Source organism: Lynx rufus, unplaced genomic scaffold (assembly GCF_022079265.1).
Source record: "Lynx rufus isolate CCGP_SWC_20201006 ecotype Redwood Valley unplaced genomic scaffold, mLynRuf1.p SCAF_7, whole genome shotgun sequence".
NCBI lineage: Eukaryota > Metazoa > Chordata > Mammalia > Carnivora > Felidae > Lynx > Lynx rufus.
Window position 1 is genome coordinate 55,109,055 of NW_025814889.1, and position 16,126 is coordinate 55,125,180.

Sequence of the window (16,126 nt, forward strand, 5' to 3'; positions counted from 1 at the left end):
TTTTTGAAAGAGAGAACGAGCAGGGCAAGGGCAGAGAAAGGGAGACCGAGGATCCAAAGAAGGTCCACACTGTCAGCACAGAGCCCGATGGCAGTCTCGAACCCACAAACCCTGAGATCATAACCTGAGCCAAAGTCAGACACTTAACCAACTGAGTCACACAGACACCCATTTACTTGATGATTTTAATGAATCAATATTAAATTGTTTTAGGTATGATAATGCCATTGCAATTATTTTTTTTCTGATATATATTAAAGGAGTTACAACTAAAATGATATGATATCTGGGAACTGTTTCAAATAAATAAACCAAGGGGAGGAGGCAGGGAAAATTCCAGGTATATAATTGAAAAAGGATTGGTCATATGTTGATAAATGTTAAAGGTGGTTAATGGGTACTTACAGTTTTATTATGATTCTCACTACTTTTCTGCACTTTAAAAAATTTCAATAACATCCTTTTTAAAAAAGAATAGTTGGGAAATGCTTATTCAACAGATGAAAGTAAGAGAGTCCATTTCGAAACCAAAAAGATTCCATAGGGACAGGTTATCTTGTTAGTAGTGCACCATTTATATTTAATAATATTGTATAATTAGGAATTCTTATTTACTATTTTCTAATAGATAATATAAAACAGCTCAGCTGATGTTTACTGTAAAGTGCCAGATAGTAGATATTATTAGGTTTTGTGGGCCATACAGCATCTATCACAACTATTTTGCCATTATTGTGTGAAAACACATAAATGAACGAGCACTGTTGTGTTCCAATAAAACTTTACAGACTTCCTTATAATTTTCACACTTCACAAAGTGTTATTCTTTTTAATTTTTTTTTAACCATTTAAAAATATAAAAACCAGGGCACCTGGGTGGTTCAGTTGGTTGGGCATCCAACTCTTGATTTCAGCCCAGGTCATGACCCCAGGGCTGTGGAATCAAGCCCTGTGTCAGGCTCCGTGCTAAGTGTGGAGACTGCCTAAGATTCTCTCTGTCTCTCCCTGTGCCCCTCTCCCTTGCTCATGCTCTCTCTCTCTCTCAAATAAACCAAATTAAATTAAAATATATAAATATAAATGTAAAAACCATTCTTAGCTCACAGACCATATAAAAATAGGTAGTAGACTAGAACTGGCCCATCAACAGTACTTTGTAACTCTTGATATAGTTATTAGCTTATAATTTTATAACCAATTCAATTGTAACCAAGGCTCCTACTTTAGTGAAGAGTTTGAATTTTAAAAAAAGGGCATGCCTAGGTGGCTCACTTGGTTAAGCATCCAACTCTTGGTTTCAGCTCAGGTCATGATCTTTTTCACGGGATTGAGCCCCACTTCAGACTCTGTGCTAAGAGCATGGAGCCTGCTTGAGATTCTCTCTCCGCCCCTCTCCCAAACAGGCATTCACACACTCTCTCTCTCAAAATAAATAAACTTAAAAAACAAATTAAAAAAAAAAAAAAAAAGAACCACAGAAGCATACCTTAGGACTAGAAGCATTTAACATGGTAGCTGAAATTCCTAATTGTTTTAAAACCATTAACTGGTCTTCCATAAGAGAGATCAATGGGCAAATCACAAGGGTAAAACCTAAAAGAGAAAGTATCTACTTTAAATTTTATACTACCTCCAGAATGAGTTTCAACCACTCACCTGAGGACATCACAACATCAATATACTACCTATTTTTTTAGCCTCATTAATAGAGGAGATAGATATAAATAAATGATCATTAGTCAAATAAACAGATATAAGATTAGACAGAAATCTCTTCCCTCATTCGTTACTATAAAGATAAAAATAGATATGATTGTGAATTTTTACTTTACTATCATTTTTAACAATCAGCACTGGTAACCTTAGCAAAATAACATAAATCAAGTCAAGTAGTAAGCAGTTATATCAGAAAAAAGTTATTCCAAAGTTTCCAAAGAAAACATAAGCAACCCGTATAATTAAGAATGATAGTTACAAGACTATTCTTCCACTTACTGTACCAGATTAATATATGCCACATAGAAACCAGTGAACATTTATTGACTGGATGAAATTCTGATAGTGTCCCCTTTCTCTTATTATTGAAATTGTGCACAGCTGTAAGAGCTATTCTACATTATTAAAATCACTGACCTTATGTTTCTACAGTTTGTTCCTTAAAATAAACCAGAGAGCAGACCAATTAAAAAATATACCAGGTTCGGACTTTATCAGTGATTTTGACATCTCAAATAGTCTCTCTGCTGTATTTTCATATTCTCCCTCATCAATGATAACTTCACATTACATTTAAACATGGGCAAGCCTCTCTCATCTTTGAAAAACCCTGGACACCTAATTTAGGGTCCCCTCTCTTTTTCCCTTCACAGCAATTCTTTCCAAAGAATGTCCTATTCACTACCTCCCCTTCCTCAACTCATCTTCCCTCTCTCTCCATTCCCATGTAAATTATGTCTCCAAATGTAACCTATTTCAGTGAACAATTTGTCCCAGCCTAGAATTTGGGCAACATTCTACACTATCCCTTCTCCTACCCCCAATCCAATGAATACCAAGTCCTACTGAATCTACCTCCTAATTATTTCTGGAATTCCTCCATCTTCTAAACCACAATTCTGGCAAGTCTCTTACCTATATAAAACCCTTCAATGGTTTCCCACTCATCTAAGGAAATTTTTATAATATCTTTCAAGACTCTTTCCATGTGCCTTGCCCCTCACTGCCTGCCACACTGAAATTCTTCCAGATTACTGATACTCCCTACCATGCATGTTCTTACTTTTGGGCTCTCAGAAATACTGCTCCCCTGCATGAACATTCTTCCTTCCTCTCCTGTCTATCTTTGCCTACTTATCCTTCAGCTTTCAGCTCAAATGCCACTTCCTCAGGACAGCCTTCTCTGGACAGTCCCTAGACCAGATCTTTGCACTGACTTAATTCCCTATTAACACCTTTCTCATGGGACACCTGGGTGGCTCAGTTGGTTAAGTGTCCAACTCACAGTTTGTGAGTTCAAGCCCCGCGTTGGGCTCTGTGCTGACAGCTCAGAGCCCGGAGCCTGCTTTGGATTCCGTGTCTCCCTTTCTTTCTGCCCCTTCCCTGCTCGTGCTCTCTCTCTCTCTCTCAAAATAAATAAATAAATAAATAAATAAATAAATAAATAAATAAATAAATAAAATTAAAAAATTAATTAATTAAAATAAAAAAACCTTTATCACAAAACTTTTATTGCAATTGCCTACAATTACCTCTATTTTCTAGTCCAGGTATCAATAAACTAAGAACTAGCTGCTTGTTTGAGTAAAGTTTTAATAGAATACAGGCATATCCATTTGTTTCCATGCTGTCTATGGCTACTTTTGTACCACAATGGCAGAGTTCAGTAGTTGCCACAGAGACCATATGAACCACACCTATCACATTTACTGACTGCCTCTCTAAAGGTAAGTTTGCTGACCCCTCTCTATCTATACCACTGCTAGTCCTCAAAGAGCAACCCAGTACCTGGGAGCTTGTTAGAAATGCAAGATCTTGGGTCTCACACAAACTCAGAATCTGCATGTCAATCATGTCACCAGTAATCCTTACACACATTATAGTTTGAGAAAAGTTCTGCTTTATACTATGAGCTCTGTGAAAACGAGAACCTTGCCCATTTTGCTCACTACTGTTATCTCCAGTGCCTAACACCCCTAGCTGACATTCAATAAAGATCTAGGACTAGACTCCAGGTCTATAGATTCCTTTTCTAGTACTTTTTGTCCCACGACATGTTTTTTAATTATGTTTGAAGAACCATATAAAAGAACCAATTCTGCTCAAAGTCTTTAACATTCCCTCTTTAAGTGAACCTTTTAAAATGTCTATTAACATTAAGATAAATGAAATTAAAAATGCACTTGATTTATACATAAGTACGGTTAGAAATTATTTTTTTTAAGACTTAAAAGAAATTCCTTGGGGTGACTGGGTGGCTCAGTCAGTTGAATGTCCGACTTTGGCTCAGGTCATGATCTCATGGTTCATGAGTTCAAGTCCACATCAGGATCTGTGCTGACAGCTTGGAGCCTGGAGCCTGTTTCAGATTCTGTGTCTCCCTCTCTCTGCCCCTCCCCCACTCGTGCTCTGTGTGTCTCTCTCTCTCAAAAATAAATAAACATTTAAAAAAGAGAGAGAAATTCCTTTGTTCAACTTAAAACGAATCTTTATTAATACATACCATCTGAACATAATGCTGGTAACTGGTAGCATAAGCTCTTTCCACCTCCTGTAGGCATAACAAGAAATACCTCCTTTCCAGACATTGTTACATTAATAGTTTCAAGCTGAAGCAGTCTGAACCTCTGCAGTTTAAAGACATTTTGCAGAACCTCTTTAACTTTACCAGACCAGGGAAAATCTAGACAAAAAATAATAATAAAACAATAATAATAATAATAATAATAAGCCAAATATATTAGAATTATTTAGGATTATAAATGCAATACAAACGTAAATGGCAGCTTTTATATTAGAGAAAAGCAGTTAAGAATGTATGTAAGTTTTAATATTACTGACAATTTAACCTTTATACTGACAATTTTGAGATTAGTTTAACTCCGAAGCTTAGGCAAAAAGATTTAATGATATATAGTAAGAAACAATCCATCAGAAAAAATGAAAACATTTGCCAGTTGAGAATTAACCTACACAGAAGAGGAAGGTCCTTGACCAGGCATTTGAAAACCAGTCTGATTGTTGATCAAGGAATTCATAGTATCATAAAAATCTCAAATACCGTCAAGTTAACAATTATGCGGAGTTTTTTATGTAAATATCTTGTTTAGAAGCAAATCCCCTGAAAAGCAAGGGCTACAAAAGCACTGTTACGAACTCCAGTATAAGTGATAGTTCATGATAAACATGAGACTTGGCAAGATCTTGAATCAAGGAAGGTGTTCACTAGGGCAGGAAAATGAACTAGACTATGGCAAGTTTGAATTTTTTTTTAACTGTTTAACTTTTTTCTAATTAAAACTTAGAAAATTTAGTAAAAAATCTTCTTTTTCCAAGCATTGATTGATGCTGCTAGAACCATATTTGGAGGGGCGCCTGAATGGGTCAGTCAGTTAAGCGTCCGATTTTGGCTCGGGTCATGATCTCATGGTTCGTGGGTTCAAGCCCTGCGTCAGGGCTCTGTGCTGACAGCTCAAAGCCTGGAGCCTGCTTCGGACTCTGTGTCTCCTTCTCCTCTCTCTGTACCCCTCCCCTGCTCATGCTCTGTCTCTCTCTCTCTCAAAAATAAACATTAAAAAAATTTTTAAAAAAAGAACCACATTTGGAAAAAATAATGAAGTGTGAATAATAAAAGCTTCATTCAAAAAGAACATGGGCAAAGAATGGTTTGCCTACTGGTTTCCCATGCACTTAAGGAACAGCCAGTTTCCCTCCCAAGTGCCTAGAAAGCACTGATCCAGGAACAATGATTTAACTCCTGTGTAAAGAAACACGCAGAAACAAGACTAGCAAACAAAAACAGAGCAAACCTTCTTTATTCCAAGCAGCAGGTGAAGAATCCCATTCACTGCTTTCCCCAGCATCAGAATCCTCAAAATGCTGCTTTATTTGGTTTGTTAGGATGTTCTTTTTCTGAATAAGCTCTTGTTGCTTTTCCAGAAGTTCCTGAATTTGAATGTCTACTGCATGTAGCTCATTGGTTACAGACTCCAATTCTTCAGTTAGAGCTATGAGGAAGGAAAAAAAGATGCAATAATTAATTAGTTTTAGGTATCTCTGTTGATTTTTGGCTATTCCTCACCATCAGAATTATAGACAAACTTACAGTAGTAGAGAAAGGTGGTTAAGAGCATGTGTGTTGGAGTCACATAGACCTAAATTTTAGGTCCTTCTCTTAGCTCAGGCTAAGCACTAAACCAAGCCTCAATTTCCCCATCTGTACAAGGGGACAATATCTAGCTTTCATAGTATTGTTTTAAAGAATTAAGTGAGATAATATATGGAAAGTTTTAACATAGTAACTGGCACATAGTTATGCATTTAATAAATGATCATTATTTTTACTGTGTTGTAGGGCAGTGGTCCAACAGTCTCCTAAGTCATTTAAGTGACCAAACTTTGAAACAAAAGGAAGCTTTTTTTTTTGTTAATTTGAATCCAAGATAGTTAACATATAATGCAATAATGGTTTCAAGAGTAGAATTTAGTGATTCATCACTTACATATAATACCCAGTGCTCATCACAAGTGCTCTCTTTAATGCCCATCACTCATTCAGCTCATTGCCCCACCCACCTCCCCTCCAGTAACCCTCAGTTTATTCTGTGTATTTGAAAGTCTCTTATGATTTGCCTTCCTCTCTGTTTTTACCTTATTTTTCCTTCCCTTCCCCTATGTTCATCTGCTTGTTTCTTAAACACCACACATGAATGAAATCTTAATTTGTCTTTCTCTGACTTACTTCACTTAGCATAATACACTCTAATTCCATCCATGTTGTTGCAAATGGCAAGATTTCTTTGATTGCCAAGTAATATTCCATTGTATACATATACCACACCTACCTTATCCATTCATCAGTCGATGTACATTTGGGTTCTTTTCATAATTTGGCTATTGTTGATAGTGCTGCTATAAATACTGGTGTGTTGTGCTTCTTCAAATCAGCATTTTTGTATCCTTTGGATAAATACCTAGTAGCGCAATTGCTGGGTCATAGGGTAGCTCTATCTTCAGTTTTTTGAGGAACCTTCATATTGTTTTCCAAAGTGGCTAGACCAGTCTGCATTCCCATCAACAGTGCAAAAGGGTTCCCCTTTCTCCATATCCTCACCGACATCTGTCATCTCCTGAGTTGTTAATTTTAGCCATTCTGACAGGTTATGAAGTAGTATCTCATTGTGGTTTTGATTTGTATTTCCCTGATGATGAGTGATATTCAGCCCATAACTACTTAGCTATTATTTCATGAAAACATATTTGGGTTCATATGTTGGCAAGATAAGGCATTGGAGATTATAAACAAGCTGATGTAATAATTAAAGGAAAAACTGAGTGTGCTACTGGAATTGACAAGTCCATCATCACTAATTTATAAAGCAGACTTAATGTATGATTCTAATCAATCCGAGTATTAAAGTCAAAGTGAGATTCTTTTTGACACCATACCAATAGAAACCAAAAATTTTTAAAGATGTCCTTGATGCTCTCTAAAACATTAGCCTGCTTTAATCAGTGTCCAGCTTTAATGCCCCAAATTTTCATAAGATGAAATCTCATGGTTATGATTTAAAATAGGATGTTATCGTGTTTTTGTATTATGCCAATACCAGAATTGCCTTCCCTGCATGATTCTGGTTAGGATTGGTCACAAGTGAACTCTGCTTCAGACCTGGAAGGTAAAAATGTAACAGCAGTCAGGTTTACATTCAGATGGTTGGCATAATGTCAGGTGCTGCTGGGGCTCATTCACATTGTCATGGATCTGCTGCTTCACCTTCCTGGCATAAAGCAGAACCCAGTTCCACCAGCTCCTACTGAACCTCTTTGGGGCAGCAGCTTGGCCCACAGCTTCTTCAGCTTCCCTGAATCCCTGGCGATGTTCTTGTGCAATTTTCTATGGCAAGTGTACTAGCTCTTCTGCAGGGCACCAGCATGCGGAGTCAGAGTGTTGGAGGCGGTTACACAACCAACATGAGTCCAAGTGAAAGGCAGACAAGCTCCATTTTGTCCTCCTGGGTTTGAGCTCATCTTTACCCTCCCACACTCCATCTCCATCTTCCCGTTCCTACTGCTGGCACTGCTGACTTCAGGACTAGCAATGGACTGCTTAACCAGGCCCCATGATCATACAGGAACTGATCCCTACAATAAATCCCTTAAATCACTCATGATTCAGCTTCCCTGAGTGAACCCTAACCAATACCAAATGTTGTTCCAGAGGAAAAGAAACTTAAAAGCAGGTTCTCTAAATTGCTTCTGTGCCACCTAGAATAGTCTCTGATCTGATTAGATTTAAAGGCATTAATGACCCTTGCCTGCAGTTCAATTGGTATTCCATGGCATGTAGTAGACAAAGTTATTTAGATTACAATCTAGACACCAGTAATTAAGTATCTAGGGAGGGAAAGGCTCTGGGTGACCAAGTGTTTGCTGTCACAGAATATTTCTGTTGAGAATAACGCGGTTGATTGGCCCCTCCTAAATATGCTGAAAAACCTGAGAGAAATGTAGGATCTGTATAAAGGAACCTCAAAGTCTCTATGATTGTCCCAGAAGAACCCCTTATCTCCTATAGGTACTGAGCCAAGACTACCGAATGTCAAAAGCCAATACAGGCTGAAAGTTAGACCTCTTGAGTCAGTTAGCTGAGTTGTGAATGGAAGGGAAAAGTTCTGGAAAGAAATTAAAAGTACTATTCCAGTAAACGTATGAAACGTAAGAAAGGAAAACAGCCTTAATGCTGATATGAAGAGAGGTTTAGTAATCCGAACAGAAGATCACACCAGCCACAACATTCCCCTAAGCCAAAGCCTAATCCAGAGCAAGGCCCTGACTCTCTTCAATTCTAGGAAGGCTGAGTGCTCACTTTGGCACCACATTTACTAAAATTCTACGAAAGCTCAGAAAGGTGAGGAAGGTGAAGAAAAGTTTGAAGCTAGTCAAGGTTGGTTTGCTAGGTTTAATCTCCACAACATAAAAGTGTTAAGCAGCAAGTGTTGATGTAGAAACACCAAGTTATCCAGAAGATTTAGCTAAAATAGTTAATTAAGGTGGTCACAAGAAACAACAGATTTTTATTGTAGCCTTCTACTGGAAGATGCCATGTAAGACTTTCATAGAGAGGAGAAGACAATGCCTGGCTACAAAGCTTCTAAGAACAGACTGACTCTCTTGGTAGGATCTAAAGCAGCTGGTGACTTTAAGTTGAAGCCAATGCTCATTTATAATTCCAAAAATCATAGGGGCAAGAAGAATTATGCTAAATCTATTCTGCCTGTGTACTATAAGCCTGAATCTATAATTATGCACATCTGTTTATAACGTGGGTTATATATGAGCTCTATTTGAGCCCTAGGGCTCAGAAAAAAGATTTCTTTCATTGACAATGCACTGGTCACCCAAGAGCTCTGATGAAGATGTTTAAAGAGATTCATCTTGTTTTCATGCCTGATAACACAACATCCATCTGTAATTCATGGGTCATTTACTTTCAAGTCTTATTATTTATAAAATACATTTCATAAGGCTATAGCTGCCACAGATAGGGATTGCTCTGATGGGTTTGGGTAAAATCAATTGAAAACCTCTGGAAAGGATTCATCACTCTAGATGCCATTCAGAAAATTCATGATCCATGGGAAGGTGTCAAAATATCAACATTAATAGGAATTTGGAAGTTGATTCCAACCCTCATGGATGACTTAGAGGGCTCAAGATTTCAGTGGAGTAAGTTACTGCAGATGAGGTGGGAATAGCAAGAGAACTAGAATTAGAAGTGGAGCCTGGGACACCTAGGTGGCTCAGTGGGTTAAGCGTCCATCTCTTGGTTTCGGCTCAGGTCACAATCTCACGGTTCATGAGTTCAAGTGTTGCATTGGCTCTGTGTTGACAGTGTGGAGCCTGCTTGGGATTCTCTCTCTCTCTGTCCCTCCCCTGCTCATTCTTTCTCTCTCTCAAAATAAATAAATAAACTTAAAAAAAAAAAAGTGGAGCCTGAAGATGTGACTGAATTGCTGCCATCTCATGATAAAACTTTAACAGAAGTTAAATGAACAAAGAAAGTGGTTTCTTGAGATGGAATCTACTCCCAGTGAAGATGCTGTGAAGATGGTTGAAAGGACAACCAAGGATTTAGAATATTACATAAACTTAGTTGATAGAGCAGTGACAAGTTTTGAGAGGACTGACTCCAATTCTGAAAGATGTTCTACTGTGGGTGAAATGCTATCACACATACAGAGAAATCATTCGTGAAAGGAAGAATCTATTAATGCAGCAAACTTAAGTGTTGTCTTATTTAAGAAATTGCCACAGCCACCCCACCCTTCAAAACCACCACCCTGATCAGTCAGAAGCCATCAACATTATAGCAAGACCCTCTACCAGCAAAAACATTACACTCACTGAAAGCTCAGATGATAGCTAAGATTTTTCAGCAATCAAGTATCTCTAATTAGGTATGAATATCATTGTTTGACGTTCTATTGCACACTTAATAGAGAACAGTATAAACATAATGTTTATATGCACTGGACAACTAAAAAGTTCATTTGACTAGCTTTATTGTGATATTGACTTATTATTGCAGTGGTTGGAAACAAATCTGAAGATCTCTGAGGTATGCCTATATCACCAGAAATATGGTGGGAATATGTGAGGGAACAGATCCCAACGGTACTAAATCAGAGTGAACAGAATATTAAATGAAGCTAAATTCACTGATACAGACTCAATATGAAATTATGGTTTAGTGCAGTAGTACAGTGGCCAGGAGTGGCTCTAATAATTTACTTCGTTGGTTGCCAGAAACCTGGCTCCAAAGATGAATTATTAGAAAGTTGAGATAGAATGACACAGGTGTAGATCTCAATGATACTGAAGGGCTAGAACTTTCTGGGTATACACTAAAGGAGGTGATCCAGAGGCTTCAGGAAAGGAGAATGCTACCCAGCTTCCCTGAAGAGCTCACAGTGACTGTTCTCTGTAAGCTGGGAATGACAGCGAGGGAAGTACTGCCTTTGAAGCAGATCAACAGAATCAATGAGAATAATGGATTTTCCAAGGTATGAGGGCTAATTCAGTTCACAACCAAAGAAAAGATATATGTGGTTGCTATAATAGGCAACAAAGCAGAAACAGTAATCAGAATAGTCTGATCCGCAGAGAACTCTGGCATTGGCTAGTTGATCATGATGTCCTTGAAACGGTTTACTTGATTTGAATATGCGGAATGCAAAGCCCTGATTCTGGTAAACTAAGTTTGACTTGAATCACTATAGAGTCAGAGTCTTTCAACCAGCTCCCAGAAAAGAACCAATTTATAGACCCAGAGTCCCCTGAATAGAGATTGGGACCCTGTGAGAAAAGACACAACTAAAAATTTATATAGTAAATCTTCTCACTAGTGTTCTCCAAAGAAACGTATCAGGGTAATTATGTATTGGGGAAAAGAAAATAGCTTCTCATAAATTACTGGACACTAACTCTGAATGGACAGCTCCTGGAAGACAAATGCCATGGTGATCCACCAGTCAAAACAGGGACTGGACTTATGCAAATCACGTGATCAATGCAGTTTTGCTCATGTCCATCATACAGTGGGCTCAGGAGATCCTCTAACCCATTCTATGGTTATTTCTCCAGTTCTAGATCATATTATCAGAATAGATACATTCAGCAATGGGCCAAATACATATATCAGTCCCCTCTTAGGAAAGACTAAGTGGAAGCCAGTATAACTGCCCTTACCTACCAAAACAATGAATAATGCTGTTTGTCCTATAGATCGGATTCTTGAGCCTAGGGATCAGGGTGGAAATGAGAGTGGCTCTTCTTACTATTACCACTTACTAGTGATCCACTAATAAAATGTTTGCTTCCCATCCCTGAAACTTTGAACCTTGTTGGTTTAGAGGTCTTATCAGGAAGGAATGCTTCTACCAGGGGAAAATGCAGTGGTTCCATTTAAACAGAAGTTGGTGTGATTGCAAACTGGTGTAGCCATTCTGGAGAATAGTATGGAGGCTCCTCAAGAACTACCCTATAACCCAGAAATTGCATTACTAGGTATTTACCCAAAGGACACAAAAATACTGATTCAAAGGGGTACATGCACCCTGATGTTTACAGCAGCATTATCAACAATAGTCAAACTGTGGAGACAGCCCAAATGTCCATCAACAACTGAGGAATGGATAAAAAAGATGTGGTATATATACACAATGGAATATTACTCTCAAAAAAATGAAATCTTGCCATTTACAACGACATTGATGGAGCCAGAGTGTATTATGCTAAGTGAAATCAGTCAGTCAGAGGAAGATAAATACTGTATGATCTCACTCATATGTGGACTTTAAGAAACAGATGAACATATGGGAAGAGACAAAGGAAAAAGAGAGAGAAACAAACCATAAGAGACTTTTTAATGTTTATTTTTGAAAGAGAGAAACAGAGTGTGAGCAGGGGAGTGGCAGAGAGAGGGAGACACAGAATCCAAAGCAGGCTCCAGGCTCTGAGCTGTCAGCAAGGAGACCAGGGTGGAGCTCAAACTCACGAACCATGAGATCATGACTTGAGCCAAAGTCAGATGCTTACCCCACTGAGCCACCCAGGCACCCCCATAAGAGAATCTTAACGATAAAGAACAAAAAGGGTTGATGGAGGGAGGTGGGCAGGGGGTGGGTTAAATGGGTGATGGGTATTAAGAGCACTTGTTGTGATGAACACTGGGTATTATATGTGATGAATTACTGAATTCTACTCCAGAAACCAATATTGCGCTGTATGTTCACTAAAACTAAAATTTAAATTAAAAAACAAAAAACAAAAATAAATGGAAGTGGACTGCCTCTTGACCACTTTGAGCTCCTCATGCCAGTAAATCAACAGGAAAAGATGGAGGTTACTGTACTGGCTTGGGTGACTGATTCTGACTATTCAAGGGAAACTGGATTGCTACAACACTACTGAAATAAGGAAGAGTATGTGTGAAATGTAGGAAAACCTCTAGGGTACCTTTTGGTATTCCCACGTTCTGTGATCAAAGTTAATGCAAAACTACAAAAGCTAAATCCAAGCAAACTGCTAAGGCAAGTCCACACACCGGGCAAGGATTTGTAACCAGGTGAGGTGTTGTTGACAGCAAAGAAGGAATACAAAAGTGAAGAACATAGTTATAAAATAACATCTAATGACCACATGACCAGGTGAGAAACAGGACTGTAATAACTATAAGCATCTCTTCCTTTTTGTTGTTGGTGGTAGGTATGTATGTATGTATGTATCTAGGTCCCTTTTCCTATTTTCCTAACATCTAAATAAAATGTGCTAATAGTAGCTGACTTCAAATCTCAGGAATTAAGTTAGAGGATTACCAAGAAGGATGTGACTTAGCAAGAGGAATGAGCATCATCCAAAGATGAGTAACAAGAACCTGTGCCCTTTTTTGGGGAGAAGAAGAGTTTGTCTTTGGTTGTACAAGGGACAGTTGTTTCCTTGGACAGCCAGATATATGGAAGGTAGAAGTGAAAGAGTACCCTTGTTTTCCATATGTGGAAAGGTTAGTTAAGACCAGGACTGATGACCTCACTGGCACAGGGCAGCACCGAGCCCACAACTCTGGCTAATGCTAGATATCCTTGGGGAAAGAGCAGAGTCTGTAGCTCCCCCAGATGCTGTTGGTTCTCCTTCAGCTTCTCTGAACCCTCAGCCAAGCAGTATGCCAGTCCATGTGCATGTACACCCACTCCTGAATCATCCACACTGGAGACTGTGAGGCACTGAGACTAATACAGGTTCTGCTAAGAAACATGATTCATGATTCACAGGTTGCAGTTTGCCTCTGCACCCCCACTGTACATCACCTTCTCTTCCTGACCGTTGGCGTGGACTTCAGTGCCACACACAGAGGTGACAAACACCAGGGAAGAGCTTGACCACTTCACACAATCACATAAGGTTAAATCCCTCCAGTAAATCCCTTGTATCATGCATAGTGCCTCTGCTTCTCTGATCAAACCCTGACAGAGAACTTCGGATCCAAGATGGCAACATAGAAGACCCTGAACTCATCTCCTCCACAGACACAACAAATCTACGCCTATTAACAGAGCAATTCCTTCTGAAGAACTGCGAGCAGACTGAACAGCTTCTGCACAACAAAAGGTAGAGCACAAGAAAAACAGCAAGAGACATACACTGTAACAAAGAAAACTCCCAGCCCCTATGCTGCAAACTACAGTGGGAAAGGATACTATTGAAGGGCCGGGAGCAGGTTCATCTGTCCTGGGACACAGAAAAACAGCCACAGTTTGGAAGGGAAATTAGAATATAAAGGAATCAGCCTTAGGCCACTACCAAATGGTGGGGCAGCTCCTAGAACTCTCTCCAGATCTGAGGCGCTGGCAAGTGCCATGGTTAATGTTCCCAGTCCACCTTGACAGCACAGACGGGAGCGGGTTCCAGAAGCCATAGCTGGCCTGCTGCCTCTGCGAGCCCTGGTCATACTAGCCCTGAACCCCCTAGGACACAGAAAAAAAGCCACAGTTTAACAGAACAACTGAAATATAAAGGATCCAGCCCTAGAACTCCACCAAATGGCAGGGAAGCTGCTGGAAATCTCTCTGGATTGAAGGGGCTGGTTGAGTGGAGAGTATACATTACTTTCCACCTTGATTACATGGATGGGAGCATGGTCTAGGCACCTTAACTGGCGTATTGCCTCAGCGAGTCCTGGTCCCCTAGCCCACACCATCCCAAGCCGACCTACCAGGGCAGCCACGGTACAATGAATGCCAGGAAACCCTTGGTCAGCACTCACCACAGCTATGGCCATCTTGCCAAAGTGACATAGGCCCAAAGCACCCTGGAACAATCCAAATCTGTACCATACTGGCTCCAGATGACATGCTAGGACACCACAGTGAACAGCACTCCAGGACCTCCTGGCTCATGCTCTCTTCCACTCCAGCCACCCTGCAAGAGCGCCACTTGCACAGTGTGCCACAGGAGCCACTGGCTTGCACACACCTTGGCTACAGCCACTCTGCCAAGGCACCCCCTACATGGAGTGCCCTGGGACTCCCCTCCTTCCCAAACCTTGCCTCTGTTCCAGCAGCCCCACCACAACCAACTCATGTCCACTTCAGCTCCAGCCACACCATTCGGGTGCCCCTTATGCTAAAAACCCTGGGACACCCTGGCTTGCACCCACTTCAGCTACAGCTCTCCTGCCAGGGCACCATCTGTACAGAAAGGCCTGGGACTGCCTCAGCCAATGCCCACTTCAGCTCTGGCCATCCCACCAAAGCAACATCAGTACAGAGTGCCCCAGAAACCCTGGCCCACACCAGTCAAAGCCTCAGCCAGCCAGCAAAAAGTCACCAAGCACACACAGTTTGCACAGAAGACAACTATACATACACAAAACCATTCCTTCAAGTTTAGGAGAAGTAGCTGAAACAAACACAGAAGGTCAAAAAACATGAGACAGGAGCATATGTTCCCAACACAAGAAGACAAAACCTCAGAAAAAGGACTGAAAGATGGATATGGCAAATCTAACTAATGAAGAATTCAAAGTAATGGTCATAAAGATGCTCACTGGACTGGAAAGAAGAGTGGATGAATTCAGTGAAACTTCAACAAAGAGATACAAAATATAAAAAGGAACCAATCAGAAGTGAAGAATAGAATAACTGAAATTAAAAAATATAGTAGAAGGAATCAACACTTCACAGGATAGGTTAAGGGACCTCTGCAATAACCTCAAGCATAATAACATTTGCATTTTTAGTGGCCTCAAAAGCAGAAGAGAAAGAAAAGGGGGCAGAAAACTTTTCCAATTTCCCTAACCTGCAGAAGGAAACAGACATCTAGGTTCAGGAAGCACTGAGAGCCCATAACAAGGTGAAGCCAAGGAGGGCCATATCAAGTCATATAATAATTAAAACGGCAAACATTAAAGATTAAGAGAGAGTTTTAAAAGTAGCAAGAAAGAAGCAAAAGTTATATGCGAGGGAAACAGCTTAGAGCCCAGAGCCTACTATGGATTGTGTCTCCCTCTCTCTCTGCCCCTTCCCTGCTCACACTCTGTCTCTCTCCCTCAAAAATAAATAAACATTAATAACTAACTAACTAAACAAATAAATAAATAAATATTAAACAAAAAGAGAAACTGAAAACCAAATAAATAAAATCAGAAATGCAAAATACATAACAACTGACACCACAGAAATACAAAAGATTACATAATAGGCTACAATGAAAAATTATATACTAGAAAATAAGACCAACTAGAAGAAATGGATAAATTCCTAGACACTTACCACCTTCCAAAACTGATCAGGAAGAAATAGAAACTGACCAATTACAAGCAACACAATTAAATCAGTAATCAAAGAACTAC

General features: G+C 39.6%; 1 protein-coding gene across 2 annotated transcripts in view; it reads right to left on the bottom strand.

Moving 5' to 3' along the window:
* The window catches only part of RECQL (RecQ like helicase), a 56,747-nt gene that overhangs the window by 28,586 nt on the left and 12,035 nt on the right, over positions 1 to 16,126 (bottom strand). For both annotated transcript variants that reach the window (XM_047065956.1, XM_047065957.1), the window contains exons 3-5: positions 5,526 to 5,723; positions 4,220 to 4,399; positions 1,487 to 1,593 (exon numbers count right to left, since the gene is read on the bottom strand). In XM_047065956.1, the coding sequence (XP_046921912.1) occupies positions 1,487 to 1,593; positions 4,220 to 4,399; positions 5,526 to 5,723 (485 nt within the window). The remainder of the gene's footprint in view (positions 1 to 1,486; positions 1,594 to 4,219; positions 4,400 to 5,525; positions 5,724 to 16,126) is intronic.